The sequence below is a fragment of the Oncorhynchus kisutch genome, linkage group LG1 (genome assembly GCF_002021735.2).
Source record: "Oncorhynchus kisutch isolate 150728-3 linkage group LG1, Okis_V2, whole genome shotgun sequence".
Lineage (NCBI taxonomy): Eukaryota > Metazoa > Chordata > Actinopteri > Salmoniformes > Salmonidae > Oncorhynchus > Oncorhynchus kisutch.
Genome location: NC_034174.2, coordinates 18,049,758 through 18,069,639, shown reverse-complemented (window position 1 = coordinate 18,069,639; position 19,882 = coordinate 18,049,758). Strand labels below are relative to the sequence as shown.

Sequence of the window (19,882 nt, the reverse complement as noted above, 5' to 3'; positions counted from 1 at the left end):
GAGGTAGTTGAGGTAATTGAGGTAATACAGTATGTACGTGTGGGTAGGGGTAAAAGTGACTAGGCAATCAGGATATATAATAAACAGAATAGCAGCAGTGTATGTGAAGTGTGTCTGGATATAAGGGAGTTTGGACCCAGTGATGTACTGGGTCATACGCACTACCCTCTGTAGCACCTTGCAGTCAGATGCCGAGCAGTTGCCATACCAAACGGTGATGCAGCCAGTCAAGATGCTCTCAATGGTACAGCTGTAGAACCTTTTGAGGATCTGTGGGCCCATGACAAATCTTTTCAGCCTAATGAGGAGGAAGAGGTGTTGTTGTGTCCTCTTCATGATTGTGTTTGTGTGTTTGGACCATGATAGGTCCTTAGTGCTGTGGACACCAAGGAACTTGAAGCTCTCGACCCACTCTACTTCAGCCACGTCGATGTGAATGGGGCATGTTCAGCCCTTCGTTTCCTGTAGTCCACAATACGGTTCTTTGTCTTGCCCACGTTGAGGAAGAGGTTGTTGTCCTGGCACCTGGCCTACCACTGTCATGTCGTATGCAAATTTAATAAAGGTGTTGGAGTCATGTGCGGCCACGCAATCATGGGGGAACAGGGAGCACAGGAGGGGACTGAGCACGCACCCCTGAGGGGCCCCCATGTTGAGGTTCAGCGTGGCAGAAGTGTTGTTGCCCTCCCTCACCAGCTGGGGGCGGCCCGTCAGGAAGTCCAGGATCCAGTTGCAGAGGGAGGTGTTGTCCCAGGGTCTTTGGCTCAGGGATAAGCTTGGAAGGCACTATGGTGTCGAACGCTGAGTTGTCGTAAATTAACAGCATTCTCACATAGGTGTTCCTTTTTTCCAGGTGGAAAAGGGCAGTGTGGAGTGCAATCTGTGGATCTGTTGCGGTATGCAAATTGGAGTGACTCGAGGGTTTCGGGGATGATGGTGTTGATGTGAGCCATGACCAGCCTTTCAAAGCAGGTTACCTTGGCATTCTCAAGCACAGGGACTATGATGGTTTGCTTGAAACATGTAGGTATTACAGTCCGGGTCAGAGAGCGATTGAAAATGTCCATGAAGACAATTGCCAACTGGTTTGCGCATGATCTGAGTACGCGTCCTGGTAATCTTACACACATCGGCTACGGAGAGCGTGATCATACAGACGTCCAGAAGAGCTGGTCCTCTCACGCATGGTTCAATGTTTCTTGCCTCGAAGCGACAATAGAAGGCATTTAGCTCACCTGGTAGGCTCGCTTCACTGGGCAGCTCTCGGCTGGGTTTCCCTTTGTAATCCATGATAGTTTGCAAGCCCTGCCACATCCGACGAGCATCAGAGCCGCTGAAGTAGGATTCAATCTTAGTCCTGTATTGACGCTTTTCCTGTTTGATGGTTCATCGGAGGGTGTAGTGGGATTTGTTATAAGCATCAGGATTAATGTCCTGCTCCTTGAAAGCGGCAGCTTTAGCCTTTAGCTCAATGCGGATGTTGCCTGTAATCCATGGCTTCTGGTTGGGATATGTATGTACGGTCACTGTGGGGACGTCGTCATCGATGCATTTATTAATGAAGCCAGTAACTGATGTGCTAAACTCCTCAATGCCATCGGATGAATCCCGGAACGTAGTCCAGTCTGTGCTAGTGTTAGCAGTTGATGTTACTCTTCAATAACACAGACCCCAAAGCAAATCAAGGGGAGGAAATAGGTTTATTCTTATTCAAAGAGGACAAATCATGCAGGGAGGTAGATGTTCATGCTCCCCTGTCCTCAGTGATTTTCTCCTGAGGTTCTCTCCTGTGGTTCTCTCCACAGAAAAAAAAACAAGTATCCAATTTCAGATTGGACCAATGAGAACGTGCCACACATAGCTATAAGTTCAGGACTGACATTCCTAACAGATGTGGAACTGAAAACCAACTATTTTAAGGTCACCAGAGATGGCTTAAGCTGACAAATGAGTTAAAGACTGCATTACATAGACAATAATGCATTTTACTAGGGACAGCTTAGGAGTTTATAACAATCTCTCATTGTCTCAAAATCATCCTTGCAACTGGGAAACTAAGCCAAGGTGGGGTTAAGACAACCCCGTGCAGATAAGAACAGGATGTGGCTTATGATGCTCCTTAGTCTGCATGGGAGGGGTTGAACCAACCATGACTGAGCATTGTTAGTGTCAGCTATATATAGTACCCTGCATTTGTGTAAAGGTTAGGTTACTTGGTCCAACACTCAAGGGTGTGGGGTCAACCAGTCTTATTATTGCAATAATTAATCGATATTGAATGAAGATTGTTTGAAGAAATGGCAAAGTGAAATTCAGATTTCCTGCAGTAAAATCACTGGCCACTGGGATGGATGAGCATTTTCTTGTTTGCTTACGGCCCTATACAGCTCGTTGAGTGCGGTCTTAGTGTCAGCATCGGTTTGTGGTGGTGAATAGACAGCTATGAAAAATAGAAAATAGTGTGGTCTACAGCTTATCATGTGGTATTCAAACTCAGGTAAGCAGAACCTTGAGACTTCCTTAATATTAGAGATTGCGCACCAGCTATAGTTAATAAAGAGACACACACCCCCAAATCAAATGTATTTATATAGCCCTTCTTACATCAGATAATATCTCAAAGTGCTGTACTAAAACCCCAAACAGCAAGCAATGCAGGTGTAGAAGCACGGTGGCTAGGAAAAACTCCCTAGAAAGGCCAAAACCTAGAGAGGAACCAGGCTATGAGGGGTGGCCAGTACTATTCTGGCTGTGCCGGGTGGAGATTATAACAGAACATGGCCAAGATGTTCAAATGTTCATAAATGACCAGCATGGTCAAATAATAATAATCACAGTAGTTGTCGAGGGTGCAGCAAGTCAGCACCTCAGGAGTAAATGTCAGTTGGATATTCATAGCCGATCATTAAGAGTATCTCTACCGCTCCTGCTGTCTCTAGAGAGTTGAAAACAGCAGGTCTGGGACAGGTAGCACGTCTGGTGAACAGGTCAGGGTTCCATAACCGCAGGCAGAACAGTTGAAACTGGAGCAGCAGCACGGCCAGGTGGACTTGGGACAGCAAGGAGTCATCATGCCAGGTAGTCCTGAGGCATGGTCCTAGGGCTCAGGTCCTCCAAGAGAGAGAAAGAGAGAACATACTAAAATTCACACAGGACACCGGATAAGACAGGAGAAGAAGTACTCCAGATATAACAAACTGGCCCTAGCCCCCCGACACAAACTACTGCAGCATAAATACTGGAGGCGTCAGGAGACACTGTGGCCCCATCCGATGATACCCCCGGACAGGGCCAAACAGGCAGGGTATAACCCCACCCACTTTGTCAAAGCACAGCCCCCACACCACTAGAGGGATATCTTCAACCACCAACTTACCCTCCTGAGACAAGGCCGAGTATAGCCCACAAAGATCTCTGCCACGGCACAACCCAAGGGGGGGGGCACCAACCCAGACAGGAAGATCATGTCAGTGACTCAACCCACTCAAGTGACGCACCCCTCCTAGGGACGGCATGGAAGAGCACCAGTAAGCCAGTGACTCAACCCCTGTAATAGGGTTAGAGGCAGAGAATCCCAGTGGAGAGAGGGGAACCGGCCAGGCAGAGACAGCAAGGGCGGTTCGTTGCTCCAGAGCTATTCCGTTCACCTTCACACTCCTGGGCCTGACTACACTCAATCATATGACCCACTGAAGAGATGAGTCTTCAGTAAAGACATAAAGGTAGAGACCAAGTCTGCATCTCTCACATGGGTAGGCAGAACATTCCATAAAAATGGAGCTCTATAGGAGAAAGCCCTACCTCCAGCTGTTTGCTTAGAAATTCTAGGGACAATTCGGAGGCCTGCGTCTTGTGACCGTAGCGTATGATAGATAGGAGCAAGCTCATGTAATGCTTTAAAACCTTGAAATCAGCCCTTGCCTTAACAGGACACCAGTGTAGGGAGGCTAGCACTGGAGTAATATCATCACATTTTTTGGTTCTAGTCAGGATTCTAGCAGCCGTATTTAGCACTAACTGAAATGTATTTAGTGCTTTATCCGGGTAGCCGGAAAGTAGAGCATTGCAGTAGTCTAACCTAGAAGTAACAAAAGCATGGATTAACTTTTCTGCATCATTTACGTAGATGGAAAAAGCTGTCCTTGAAACAGTCTTGATATGTTCGTCAAAAGAGAGATCAGGGTCCAGAGTAACGCCAAGGTCCTTCACTGTTTTATTTGAGACGACTGTGCAACCATTAAGATTAATTGTCAGATTCAACAGAATATCTTTTTGTTTCTTGGGACCTAGAACACGCATCTCTGTTTTGTCTGAGTTTAAAAGTAGAAGGTTTGCAGCCATCCACTTCCTTATGTCTGAAACACAGGCTTCTAGTGAGGGCAATTTTGGGGCTTCACCATGTTTCATTGAAATTTACAGCTGTGTGTTATCTGCATAGCAGTGAAAGTTAACATTATGTTTTCGAATGACATCCACAAGAGGTAAAATATATAGTGAAAACCATAGTGGTCTTAAAACAGAACCTTAAGGAACAGTTAATTTGTCAGAGGACAAACCATTCACAGAGACAAACTGATATCTTTGACAGATAAGATCTAAACCAGGCCAGAACTTGTCCGTGTGGAACCAATGTGTTTCCAATCTCTCCAAAAGAATGTGGTGATCGATGGTATCAAAAGCAGCACTAAGGTCTAGGAGCACGAGGACAGATGCTCAGATGCTAAAAGGTAATTTACCACCTTCACAAGTGCAGTCTCAGTGCCATGATGGGGTCTAAAACCAGACTGAAGCATTTCGTATACATTGTTGGTCTTCAGAAAGGCAGTGAGTTGCTGCGCAACAGCTTTTCTAACATTTTTGAGAGGAATGGAAGATTCGATATAGGCCTATAGTTTTTTTTTCTGGGTCAAGGTTTGGCTTTTTCAAGAGAGGCTTTATTACTGCCCCACCACCCCTGATCTTACTGGACTATGACACTGTCCTGCCAATGCATAGAAAAACCAACTAGACCAACTAGAAGTATAGTATATTCCAGTTCTTAATGTTGATAGGGTGGTCTCGAACGGAGCTTGTCCAGTTTATTTTCCAGGGATTGCACATTGGACAATAGAACAGTGGGTAGAGGCCTCTATAGCGCCATCTTCACCTTCTATTGAATTCTCATTGGAATTATGGATTCATGAAGGATAATCACATTCATTCCACTCAAAATATAGTATGGAACATTATATTTCCTATTTGGGGAAATTCAAAGTGTGGATCTGGTTATGTACTGTATGGTTCACACGTATTGTGAAGACAGAGGCTCAAAGAGAGTGGTCGTATCTTAATACCTATACTACATACTTAAACTGCATACTATTTACTCATCGTCACATTCTATTTAGCCCGTACTGTTTAGTAAAAAGTATGCAGTATGTCACGGCCGCAACGCAGTAGCGTGAAGCAAGGCCGAGTGCAGGTGGATTTTTATAGGTCTACTCAGGATGGTTATAGGCAGACTATCACATTCGACCTATACCGTAGTAGACCATAGAGCCCATCAATCCTATTTAAAAAGCCCTGAAGACCGAAACAGATCATTTGGTTCCATTTCAACATAGTTATTAGTGAAACCAAAGTACTGTAACTCATATATAAATTAAAACAAATAGCCTAGTACACACACCAAAACTTTTCAAATGTTCAAATCAAAAGGTTATTGCGCAGAAAAACTGAGTCGGGGTGCATCGCAAATTTATAATAAACTAAAGCACTGATCATTGGGAAGGAGATCAGAATGACTGCTAGGGCTTGATCCATACAATAAATAATTGAGTAGGTAGTCTAGCCTACAAAACGAAAACAATTTGTTCAAATCAAAAGGCCTGATTAACATGACATCAATAACGCAGCCACATCCCGAGTCCTGGTACAGAGACATTCAGAAATCAAAATATGGTTTAGTTTAGTTTAAAAGCTCTGATGAAGGCCAAGAAACACTTTTCAGTGAGAAAACAGGTTAAAAAAATATGTAAAAACTGTTTTCAAAGATTTAGCCTGCTATGCAATACTCATGATCATTGAAAGGAGATTTATTTTTATTTTTATCAAATCAAATCTGATTGTCACATACACGTGATTAGCAGATGTTATTGCAGGTGTAGCGAAATGCTTGTGCTCTAGCTCTGACAGTGCAGTAATATCTAACTAGTAATCTCGAACAAATGACACAATATATACCCAATATGCATAAATCTAAGTAGGAATGAATTAAGACTATATACATATATGGTTGAGCGATGTCAGAGCAGAAGAACAGTATAGAATACAGTATATTCATATGAGATGAGTAATGACAGATATGTAAACATTAAGATACCTTAGAATAGTAAAGAATACATTTGAGATTAGTAATGCAAGATATGTAAACATTATTAATAAGTGACTAAGATACTGTGGAATAGTATATAATACAGTTTATACATAGGATAACTGTAATGCCAGATATGTAAACATGATTAAAGTGACTAGTGTTCCATTCCTTAAAGTGGCCATTGATTTCTAGTCTATGCCTATAGGCAGCAGCCTCTAATGTGCTAGTGATGGCTGTTTAAGAGTCTGATGGCCTTGAGATAGAAGCTGATTTTCAGTCTCTCGGTCCCAGCTTTGATGTACCTGTACTGACCTCGCCTTCTGGATGATACCAGGGTGAACAGGCAGTGGCACAGGTGGTTGATTTCCTTGATATTTTTAACCTTCCTGTGACATTGGGTGCTGTAGGTATCCTGGAGCGCGGGTCGTTTGCCCCCGGTAATGCAGACCACACCACCCTCCGGAGAGCGGAGGGTGCAGGTGGTGCAGTTGCCGTTACCAGGCGGGGATACTGCCCGACAGGATGCTTTCAGTTGTGCATCTGTAAAAGTTTGAGGGTTTTAAGTGACAAGCAAATTTCTTTAGCCTCTTGAGGTTGAAGAGTCTTTTTTGCGCCTTCTTCACCACTCTGTGTGTGTGGTCCATTTAAGTTTTCGGTGGTGTGTACGCCAAGGAACTTGAAGCTTTCCACCTTCTCCACTGCAGTCCCGTCAATGTAGTTAGGGGTGTGCACCCTCTGCTGTTTCCTGAAGTCCACAATCTCCTATATGTTTTGTTGACGTTGAGTGAGAGATTGTTTTCCAGGCACCACACTCCCAGAGCCTTCACCTCCTCTCTGTAGGCTGTCTCGTCATCATTGCTAATCATGCTTACTACTGTTGTGTCATCTGCAAATTGATGATTGAGTTGGAGGCGTGCTTGGCCATGCAGTCATGGGTGAACAGGGAGTATAGGATGGGGCTGAGCATGCACCCTTGCGTGGCCCCAGTGTTGAGGATCAGTGGAGTGGAGGTTATGTTTCCTACCTTCGCCACCTGGGGGTGGCCCGTCAGGAATTCTAGGACCCAGTTGCACAGGGTGGGTTCAGACCCAGGGCCTCAAGCCTAATGAGGAGCTTGTAGGGTACTATGGTGTTGAATGCTAAGCTATAGTCAATGAACAGCATTCTTACATACAGTGGGGCAAACAAGTATTTAGTCAGCCACCAATTGTGCAAGTTCTCCCACTTAAAAAGATGAGAGAGGCCTGTAATTTACATCATAGTTACCACTTCAACTATGACAGACAAAATGAGAAAAAAAATCCAGAAGAATCACATTGTAGGATTTTTAATGAATTTATTTGTAAATTGTGGAAAATAAGTATTTGGTCACCTACAAACAAGCAAGATTTCTGGCTCTCACAGACCTGTAACAACTTCTTTAAGAGGCTCCTCTGTCCTCCACTGTGAATCTATTGGGGCAGTAAGCAAATTGAAGTGGGTCTAGAGTTGCAGGTAAGGTAGAGGTGATATGATCCGTTCAGTTACCTTTGCCTTCTTGGGTACAAAAAAATCGTGGCCATCTTGAACCATATGGGGACAGCAGACTGGGATAGGAAGAGATTGAATATGCCCATAAACACACCAGCCAGCTGGTCTGCGCATGCTCTGAGGACACGGCTAGGGATGCCGTCTGGGCATGCAGCCTTGTGAGGGTTAACACGTTTAAATGTTTTACTCACGTCAGCCACAACAAGGAGAACCCACAGTCCTTGGTAGCGGGCCGTGTCGGTGGCACTGTGTTATCCTCAAAGCATGCGACGAATGTGATTAGCCTGTCCAGAAGCAAGACGTCGGTCTCGGCGACGTGGCTGGTTTTGCTTTTGTTGTCCGTGATTGTCTGTAGCCCCTGCCACATATGTTTCATGTCTGAGCCATTGAATTGTGACCCTACTTGTTTGATTGCCTTGAGTGATTAACTACACAGTTTATATTCTGCCATATTCCCAGTCACCTTGCCATGGTTAAATGCGGTGGTTCACGCTTTGTGTCGCACGAATGCTACCATCTATCCATGGTTTCTGGTTAGGGTAGGTTTTAATAGTAACAATGGGTACTACATCTCCAATACACTTCCTTATAAACTCAGTCACCGTATCTGTGTATGAGTGTAGATTATTTTCACAGGCTACCCAGAACATATCCAGTCCTCGTGAACAAAACAATCATGAAGCGTGGATTCCGATTCTTCAGACCTGCATTGAGTAGTTTTTAGCACGGGTACTTCCTGTTTGAGTTTCTGCCTATAGGATGGGAGAAGCAAGATGGAGTTGTGGTCAGATTTGCCGAAAGGAGGGCAGGGAAGGGCCTTGATATTGATATGTTAATAGAACTTCGGCAGCCTAGTCCTCAAATTTGCTTTGTTAAAATCTCCAGCTACAATAAATGCAGCCTCGTGATATTTGGTTTCCAGTTTGCATGAAGTCCAGTGAAGTTCTTTGAGGGCCGTCGTGGTATCGGCTTTAGGGGGGATGTAAACGGCTGGGGCAATGACGGAGAATTCTCTTGGGAGATAATATGGTCGGCATTTGATTGTGAGGTATTCTAGGTCAGGTGAACAAAACGACTTCCTGTATGTTCCTAGAATTACACCATGAGTCGTTAAACATGAAACACACCCCTCCGCCCTTCTGCTTCCCGGAGAGATATTTATTCCTGTCTGCGTGATGTACTGACAATCCTGCTGGATTTACCAACTCCGACAGAGTATCTCGAGAGAGCCATGTTTCCATGAAACAGTTGGTTCCAGGCCCCGATGTCTCTCTGGAAAGAAATCCTTGCTCTAAGCTCATCAACTTTGTTATCCAAAGACTGAACATTAGCAAGTAATATACTCAGAGCGGTGGTGGTATGCGTGCCTCCTAAGTCTAGCCAATAGGCCTCCTCGATTGCCTCTCTTTCCAGCGATGTTTTGGGTCGGCCTCTGGAATAAATTAATGCTCTGGGAAGAGTGAACAAAGGATCTCCTCCAGGGAAGTCATAGTCCTAGTCGATATGCTGGTATCATAGCCTCAATTTTGTCCTGCACATTGAATATAGTTGCGGAGAGTCCCTGTAATCCTAGATTCAGATAATTCAGGCGAGAAAAAACATCACCCAGAAAGGCCAGTTGTGTGAGAAACGTATCATTTAAGCACTCAGACAAGTGAAAATTATGGTCAGTAAAGAAAACCTTAAGCGCGCCTCTCAATTTAAAAACGTGTCAATACTTTCCCCTTGATAACCAGCGCACTTCTGTATGTTGTAAAAGCGTTACATGGTCACTGCCCAGATCATTTGCAGTGCAGAAAATACACGAGTTCAGGGGCCTTGCTTTGTCAAAGTTAACCATTTTCACTGTAGTGTCCAAAATGTATTTCAAGTTGTCAGGCATTCCTTTGGCAGCAAGAGCCTCTCGGGGGGGCCCAAGTGACATCGGGAGAAACTGCTTGCGCACACGTTACCACTCCACTATGTCCCTCTGTTATGGCTTTTACGCCATCAGTACAGATACCAACACATCTTGACCACCAACGTCCGTTTGATGTCACAAAGCTGTCTGGTACTTCAAAAATATCCTCTCCTGTTGTCCTGGTTTCCAGTGGTTTGCACAAGGGGATGTGTTCCTTAATTGACTCCCCATCAACTATAGGACATATACCAGGAGCTGTGCCAGGCCCGCCAAGTCTGTAACGCATAGAATTCACTGGCTTGTATGTGTAAAAGTATAGCTTCCGTCCCTCACCTCGCCCCAACATGGGCTCGAATAAGGGACACTCTGCATACATCGACAACAGCCACCCTCGTGGCACCGTTACCCATCACTACACAAAAGCTGTGGCCCTTGCCGAGCAAGGGGAACAACTACTTCAAGGTCTCAGAGCGAGTGACGTCACCTATTGAAACACTATTAACGCGCACCCAGCTAACTAGCTAGCCATTTCAGACCGGTTACACTCACCCCCCTTTTGACCTCCTTTTCCGCAGCAACCAGTGATCCGGGTCAACAGCAGCAATGTAACAGTATATCTTCCGCCCCTCTCCTCGCCCCTACCTGGGCTCGAAACAGGGACCGTCTGCTCACATCAACAACTGCCTCCCACGAAGTATCATTACCCATTGCTCCTTGCAGAGCAAGGGGAACAACTACTTCAAGGTCTCAGAGTGAGTGACGTCACTGATTGAAACACTATTAGCGCACACCCCACTAACTAGCTAGCCATTTCACACCGGTTACATATGCAAAGCAGTAATTGTTTCAAAACATCTCCTTCCATGTCACTGATGCGTTGTGAAACAGGGTTTGATGAAGACATTGTCTGTATAGTCCTCCACAATAGCATGGGGCTTGCCTGTCCTAGCCACTCAGTAGCTCACCATATAAGATCCTTCTAGCACATTATTAATGGTATCTGTTGCTTTTATACATGTCTGACTACTCGAAAGTTGTCTTAATTCTCGCTCAAAAAACTCCCGTGGCTTATTTTTCAAATTGGCATGTTTTGTTTCTAAATATCTGCTCAAGAGTGAAGGTTTCGTTGAGTTAAGATAGTACATATAACACACTCTGGCTGAGAAAAGGCACTACTCCCAATATAAGTGAACCCCAAATCAATGTAGTTCTCATATTTGTCTTTTGTTCGGTGCTTTTCCGGGTAAGTTGGCAGTAGCTCTTCAGCTGCATCAGATTCACAAGTGTCAGTGTCCATCGTAGCTGGGCTAACAACAAATGTAGAATTACTGATGCTAGCATTGGATGTGCTCGTGGAAACAGAACAACTTGTTTCATCGACAGGTGCAGCTGTAATACTGCTGGTAGTAGCAGTACTACCAGTAGAGCTGGTATGTGTCTATGGCCTTATTTTGACCATTTATACATTTTCGAATGAACAATGAGCAACGGAATGAGCAGCAGCTACGTTTGGCTACATACGGACCGCTACCTGTATTTGACATTGTGTTGTTATTTCGCTGAACACTAGGTTTAGTTTTGGCAGTGAAATGAGGCTACTCAGGCGGGAAAAAAAATCTCATCCAAGCGTATAGCCCCATTGGAAAATATAAATGGACTGTTTGAAAATGTGAAGAAAAGAAAATGGAAATAAATCACATTTTTATTTGGCGTACCCTGATCGATGGCATTGCGCCACTTCCCGAAATCAACAAATAATGGGAAACAATGCAATCACGCATGACGCATTCTCATTATGTGAAAATAAATGTTAATAGTATACGAAATTTTGAAAATCGAGTAGGGTTTAAATGCCAGGATGTTATACTCATTTAGGATCTTCATCTAGTACAGGTATTCCCAAATTGGGGTACGCCTCATCCCTACTGTGTATCTAATTGGTCAGCTGTCGTCAAAGCCGAAATGAGGAAGATATCCAGGCATTTAAAGTATAGATTTTCCAAATGTCGAACACTATTAAACTATTTTTTTGTAGACCCAATTGGCATACCATTTAGGATGCAAGTGTGGATATTCAGACATGGCCAGTGTCTCTTTTCCTCTCTCTGCACGGTTCATTAGTCTATCGAAAATTGTGTGTGTTGTATCTCTGGCAACTACAAGGTTCAAATCAATCATGTTTGCTCAATGAAATTGCTGGGGTGAGATTTTGAAGGATTGGTACATTTAACACTTGGGATTGAGCCAGTTTAAAGGATGACCTAATCAGCTGTTTCCTGTCAAGGTCGCTATACAGTCCTGTCAGAGCACAGAGCCTGGCCCTGGATTGGCTGCCTGCCTGCCTTCTAAGACGATCTTCCTGAGGGAAGCTGCAGACTAAATCATCTTCAAAGTTCATTAACTGCACATCACACAATTGTATACTGTGACAGGCTGACCTCAGAGGTTGGGCATTAAATGTGGCTCATCCTCTTATATGCTTTAAAACTGTCTGTCCCTACAAGCATAAAGCTTAAAACAGAGTATTTACTCTGGATAATAGAGTCTTTGTTCTGTGGCACTGGGTCTATTAGGTTTTCCCAAAAATGAAAGCACCAGGCGGAAGGCTAAAGGAAAGGAACAGACCGTGTAACATTCTACAAACTCATCAGCCAGATGGCATGATATTATGCCACTGTATGGACGGCCTACTGGGACATGATTGCATAAAGCATGTGCTTAACAGAGCTGCTAAAACCAGTGTCCCCCTCTAGAATGATTAATAGTCTATTAGATTATTAGATTATCTGCAACATGTACTTGGTTTAATGTATTGCTCAATGTATAATAGCCATGATATTAGTCGACTCAATTCAATACAACAGTCATTGTCAGGTCAATATCTAGTGACAAGACAATGGATTTTCATCTTAGTATGTTGACCTAACCCACTTATTCCTTCCCTCAGAATGCTCCTTGTGCAGCTTAATACTCCGATGTTGACCTAAAGGGAAGTGGCGTTTTTTGTTCTCAGTATTACCATATCAGTCAAAGCTCTGTCTTCTCTCATCCAGCACTTGCAGGAATGTGATATTCAATATTGGCTCTATTGAATCAGTCTGTTGAAGAAGAACAACAACTTTGAATAGGCAGACTCTTTCATTTTTAATGGAATAACATTTTTTCTAACACAGAAACAGCCTGGTATGCGAGCTGATGAGGACCACTTCTCTGAGATAACAGATCATGTTAGAGGCTCTTCTCATTTTATCAATTGCAGGTTCTCTTTCTGAAAGCATGAGTAGTTCGAGTAGACTCACTACTGTGCAGTAAAATAGATATTTTTGTTTTTCTTGCATTGGAAGTAAGTGAATGGCTTGAGTTGCCTTATGAGACGGTCAGTGAGGACCTTTACCATACTGTAGTGTAGAGTAATGAGGCACTGGAGACCACAGACTTGTGTACGTTGTGTAAGGCTGGTTTGGAGTAGGCATGGTGATGTATCACTGAACTATTATATATCTACATTGTCTACAGTACCAGCTTGTAAAGTAGTTAAAGAGGTTGTTTGTACGCGGTGCACTAAGCACTATGTATTTAAAGGCATATTGTATTCTGTGAGAACAAGCCACCGTGAACTGTTTGTAATCATATATTTTTAGTTTGAACTACATGTTCCCTTTTGCGCAAGGAATGATGTTTAGCCTCTACTCTATTCCAGTCATAATTGCCATAGTACAAGAACACCATGGATCTGAGTTATTCTTCTCTATAATGAAGCCCTGGGAGAGAACCCCCAGGCCCAGTTTCTATTCAAATGCTTGATATGGTTGGTAGTTGTCTAAATGGTAGATGAAAGAGAACAAAGATTTCATGTCAAACATTTTGCTTTTAACCTGACATTAACCTTTTACACTTGTCCCTTTATTATTGCCTCCTCTAAGGTGACTCGTACAATAAAACACCTTAAATCTATTCAAGCAGATCTACACCAACCTGAAAAAGATATTGTCATGAATGCTTTGACAAAGTCACCCTATTTGATGAGCTGTTTAGAATCCATAAAGACAATCAATTATTATCCTTACTCCAAATAAATAATCAGCAATTAATTGCTCTGGACCCTAATCATGGTTTGCATCGTCCATATCCCAATAAAGTGCCTAATACCTATCATGCTTTGTAGGGTTGAATATTTTCCTGGTATTTTACAAATGTCCCTTCCCGAGAATAAATCACTTCTCCCGGGTAACCCGCTATTTCCCGCCAAAACCGGAATTGTGGTTCAAAAGCATTCTAAAGTATATAAATAGGTCTTTATCTGGATTAGATCAGAGCGTTGATTGAAAATTCAAGCCTGATGCAACTTGAGTCTGATGAGCCACACATTAAATACATTTTATGAGCCGTAAAGACATTTCATGAACCCAAGCCCAAAAAAGTCAAAATGATTGTGCCATTATCCAATACATTTGATAGGCAACTCAACATTGCCCACGACAACAACAAAAAAACATACAATCCCAGAGATGTAGCTAGCTATGTGCTCTCTTAGGTAAATAAAAAAAGGGAAAGGGGCTGAGCTGGACCCAAGGAAAAAAATAAAAGGTATCCAAAAACATACCTAAACTAGACTAGCCTACTTCACCAACAGCTAACTAACCAAAAATACAGTGGGTGGTCCACCCAGTTCTTACTAGTGTTTTTATACAAAGTATTCCTATGGGTAATGTAAACCCATGGGCAACTTATCTTGGTACCCCCTTTTCCCACCATCAAACAAACACCATAACAAAACCAATACGCACACATGTAGTTGCAAAAACCAAACAAGAGATCTACAGACAGATGGCATTGACAGAGAGATTGAGCTCTAGAGCAAACAACAGACAGGGTTTTTAAACCAAGGGAAAGGGAATGTGATAGGGTAATGGAAACAGGAGGAGGTGTGTCTTCTGATTAGCGACTGATTGATGACTGATTGGGGAATGATGAATGCCACCTGTGAGGGGAGAAGGAGCGAAAAGAAATACACACACAGGATACCTGTATCCGTAACAAAGTCTAATACTGCATTGAATATATTACCTGAAAGAGGTAGACTAGTACATATATATAGGGCTATATATCAATCTAGAACAGGGTTATCTATTCTGGATGCAATTGGAATTGAGTTAATGGAGAGAGAAAAAGACTGCGAGAGAGTTCTCGCACGTGCTGGTTTAAAGCAACGATATTTGAGTCATAGGCTGTTTTAAAACTCTGGAGCTGCAATAAAGAAATATCTTTACAATTAAAAATAAAAGTGAGTTGGAGATGGGTAAATTTGGTCTTTATATTACTGTAGCTATGCTGCAGCAAATTTAGGCCTATCTGTCACAAGAAAAATGATGATGATGATGAGATGATACTGTAGGTCTACATGGATTGTGAACTGCGCTCCATACTGAGATAGGCTGTCTGTCCCCACCCTGCAGAGGCCGTAGAGAAGCCAGATTTAGACACTGCACATTATATCACAGGTCCATTTCACGCCATGCTGTTCATGTAAATAATTTATTATAATTTACCGGTTTCTCTGAGTTATTTATCCCTGGAAAAGGGAGTGATTTTGGGTGGTAAATCCAGGTAAATCCCAGTAACCGGGTTCCCGCCAGTTCAACCCTAATGCTTACTCATCTGTGAAATTTAGTTTGGTATCGTAACCACCTTTCTGTTCTATGTGGAGGGATTGAGGAATCTGCTGCCTTCATAAGTGAATTATATCATTCACTGATCACCTCTAACACCAATTATAATCTCATAGCTTGGTGTAGAATGCAAAAGTGCAGAATGCAGTGTGCTAGCCATTATTTTTATTTGTTGCAGCGTAATGATTAATCTGCATTTTTATGCTGTTTGACTTGGTGTCTAGCAAGATGGATGGCCACTGAGGCTGTGTATTCTTGGTGAGTGAGGTCTTTTCTGCTCTGTGTTGTGCCGGCCGTCAGTGTAGTTCACTACTTAGATTAACGCTATACTGTGGGGCATGGTTTGAGGGCTCTCTTGATCCTTTACTACTCAAATTAAGGTAAAATCAGCATTTGCCTTCTTTGAGGTTTTTGTCAGAATATCATATTTCCATAAAGGTACAGTACATGATCTACAATAGATTGAAGTTAATAGTGGACCTGGATCTGACTGCTTTTCATTTTGTTTTTAGGTGGAAACTGAATGGCACCGCGATCACTCCCAAATCAGGCTCACACTATAGCCTGTCTGGAGGCAACCTCCGAATCAGCCATTTAAACAAAGACCAAGATGCTGGAACATATCAGTGCCTCGCCTCCAACTCTTTTGGGACCATCGTGAGCCGAGAGGCCAGTCTAACCTTTGCATGTAAGTCACTAACTATCTTTTATTCCCTCTCTGATCATACTGTACTAGCCAGCAGTGTGAAGGCATGTGACAGAAAAGATATGTCAGTGGGACTTGTCATAGTGTCTTGTGTCCCGTCTGATAAAGCAATCAACATGGAAGCGTCTCCTTGGGGAGCAGCATTTGCCAGTGCTGTGACTCCACACTCAGGATCTTAATCCTGATAGAGCTAATATATGAAACTACAACTCCAACGCATAAAAATACCTCTTCATCACTTTCCTCAAGCTTCAACTCAAAATAAATAAGGATAAATGCCTACACTACCACATACTGTCTTTATAATACAGGACATACTTTCAAAGATGTTCAGTTAAAGTATATTGAGCAAACGTAATGTCATAGTGAGTACAAAAACCGAACAGAAATCATCTTCTCTCAGCATGTGAAAGTAATGGGAATAGAAGAATAAGATAAAGATAAGATAAAGCAGTATATATTTATATTATTCTTTTTCTTGGACATTATAACTGACAGACCTGAGTAGAAGAGGATAAATGGTCCCATGTGGCTGTTGGAAGAGCATGGAACTTGCAACACCAAGGGTTGTGGGTTTGATTCCCATGTGGGACTAGTACGAAAATGTATGCACTCACTACAGCAAGTCACTCTGGATACGAATGTCTGCTAAATGACTCAAATGTGAATAAAGATAGCAGAATTTCTGCACATAACTGACAGACTACGGTCTCAATTTAGCTGTTTTCCTTTTGAGTAAGAGGAAGTCAATACTCCTTGCTGCTTCTCCAGTTATTGGACATCCTAAAATGACGACATGGACAGTGAAGTGAATGATGGCTTCTTCAGATTCAGTTCTGATGCCCCACGGTGGGAACAAGGCCGCCCCATCCCTCACAGGCCATTTATTTTGTCCCCCTGGCCGGGCCCAGTCTCACTCCGGAGCAAGAGTAATCCGATTCTGTAGGGAACTCCACTGTCACTATAAGGCGAAACAGTGACAGTTCCATCAATTGTCCGGGCCTGACCTTAAAGTCTTGGGATGTTGTCACATAGTAAGGACCTGCATCTGTGACTGTCATCTGTCTTCTTTATTACTCTTGGTATAGCTTAAATAACTCCACATGATGATTGAATGGTGTGGGTTCAAGACAATACTTTAAAGGGCAGTTGATATTATTAGAGAGTGTATCTTGCAATTTGTTAGAATATGTGGTTCATGTCAACATTGAAAGATTTGATTGTAAAATTAGAGCAGAAAGCATTGATACTTTAAGTTAATTCCATTGGAGAAGAGGACATTTGATACACTGTTTATTGATCTCATAAATACTTTAGATATGAGTGATTATTGATGGATTTGGCCCTTTTATGCCTGCAGGACAAATATACTATACATCATATTAATAATCCATGAGTTCATTTCTTACCTGTTTCCATGTTGTCTGTTCTTGACCTTGAAAATGGTTTTATGTTGATTCAGATTCAATCTTTGAATAGTATTTCACAGTGAAATTTGAACCATCTGTTCACTGTAACATGCATACAATATTTAATGCTCTTAAGTGGTGCAGCCCAGTTCAGCTCAATCAATAATACATTCTGTCAGCTCTTAAAATAATGCTCTTAAAATACATTCGATGGCAGTATGCATCAATCAATACCATCTTCTTCCAGAGAAGCGTAATGAAAGTTGGCTATTTATGTGTTTGAAAATGTTCTCTGTGATGAATTTGCTGGAGCTTGACCTCGTAGAGTTGAGATAATACACTGAACAAAAATATAAACACAACATGCAACAATTTCTAAGATTTTACTGAGTTACACTTCATATCAGGAAATCAGTCAATTTAAATGAATTCATTAGGCCCTAATCTATGGATTTCACTTCACTGGCAATACAGATATGCATCTATTGGCCACAGATACCTTTTAAAAAAGCTAGGTGCGTGGATCAGAAATCATGTGGTGTGACCACCACTTGCCTCATGCAGCGCAGCAGATCTCCTTCTCATAAAGTTGATCAGGTTGTTGATTGTGGCGTGTGGAATGTTGTCCTACTCCTCTTCAATGGCTGGGGGAAGTTGCTGGATATTGGAGTGTACTGGAACACGCTGTTGTACACATTGATCCAGAGCATCCCTAACATGCTCAATGGGTGACATGTCCGGTGAGTATGCAGGCCATGGAAGGACTGGGACATTTTCAGCTTCCAGGAATTGTGTACAAATCCTTTCGACATGGGGCCGTGCATTGTCATGCTGAAACATTAGGCGAGTGTGCCGATGAATGGCACAACGAATAGCCTCATGATCTCATCACAGTATCTCTGTGCATTCAAAATGCCATCGATAAAATGCAATTGTTTTCGTAGTCCGTAGCTTATGCCTGCTCTGTTCACAATGTTGGCATCAGCAAAACGCGCGCCCATGTGACACCATACACGCTGTCTGCCATCTGCCCGGTACAGATGAAACCGGGATTCACCTGTGAAGAGAAGACTTCTCCAGTGTGCCAGTGTCCATCAAAGGTGAGCATTTGCTCACAGAAGTTGTTTATGACGCCGAACTGCAGTCAGGTCAAGACCCTGGTGGGGACGACGAGCATAGAGATGAACTTCCCTGAGACGGTTTCTAACAGTTTGTGCATAAATTCTTAGTTTGTACCAATAGTTTCATCAGCTGTTAAGGTGGCTGGTCTCAGATGATCCCACAGGTGAAGAAGTCGGACATCCTGGGATGGAGTGGTTACACATGGTCTGCGGTTGTGAGGCCGGGTTGGACATACTGCCAAATTCTCTCAACAATGTTGGTGAAGGCTTATGGTAGAGAAATTAACTGCACATTTTAGTGTAATTTTATATTAACCAGCACAAGGAGCACCTGTGTAAGGATAATGCTGTTTCAACAGCTTCTTGATATGCCACACCTGTCAGGTGAATTGATAGAAATAAGCTTTTTGTGCGTATATGGAACATTTCTGGGATCTTTTATTTCAGCTCATGAACATGGGTCCAACTCTTTACATGTCGCCATTATATTTTTGTTCAGTGTAAAAAGGATTAAAAAACAGTGAACATCAAATGGTCCCAAAGTACTTTAAGGAGATATGATTTTCTCTGCCTTTCCTCTTGAATTGGCTTGCTTTAATTGCATAGATACCGAAAGCCTTTTCAGTAAGATCTGTAGGAAATAGATAATTGTCATAATGGACGCGCTGATGCTGTCTGAAGAACAAGCTCTGCCTCCTATTTCAGTAATTGGGTTCTGGGTATAGAAAGTATTGTTTTATTTAAATAGGCATTGATAGTAAAACTCATGCATAGTGTCTTAATCTTGTTTCTTGTGTACTGTGATTTATTTTTGCAATACTTTGTTGGTGTTGTGATACATTTCCTTGGGTTTATCAAGGTCTCAATGGCTAAAAGTACAAATATTTTAAGAATGTCAAGAATCAATAGATAAGAAAGATTTTCTACATTATTTATAAATTAATAGCAATCTCTCAAACTCTGTACTGTATATCATGTCCATGTCACCCGGCCCCTTTCAACACTGTGGATAGTTATTCTCCCTCTAGCACTCCTTTTCCATTTGGTACAACAACTGTCATGTTTATTTCATTCTGTCTCAATATTCATGCGATTTGTCATTTATTCCTCACAACCTCTCACTCTCAGGATAGACTTGTCCTGGTTGATGTAATGTTCCATCTGTTTGCTCTGTGGATACAAATCCTCTGAT

General features: G+C 42.5%; 1 protein-coding gene across 3 annotated transcripts in view; it reads left to right on the top strand.

Moving 5' to 3' along the window:
- The window catches only part of LOC109877366 (contactin-4-like), a 219,870-nt gene that overhangs the window by 78,356 nt on the left and 121,632 nt on the right, over positions 1–19,882 (top strand). For all 3 annotated transcript variants that reach the window (XM_031791209.1, XM_031791254.1, XM_031791153.1), the window contains exon 4: positions 15,967–16,142. In XM_031791209.1, the coding sequence (XP_031647069.1) occupies positions 15,967–16,142 (176 nt within the window). The remainder of the gene's footprint in view (positions 1–15,966; positions 16,143–19,882) is intronic.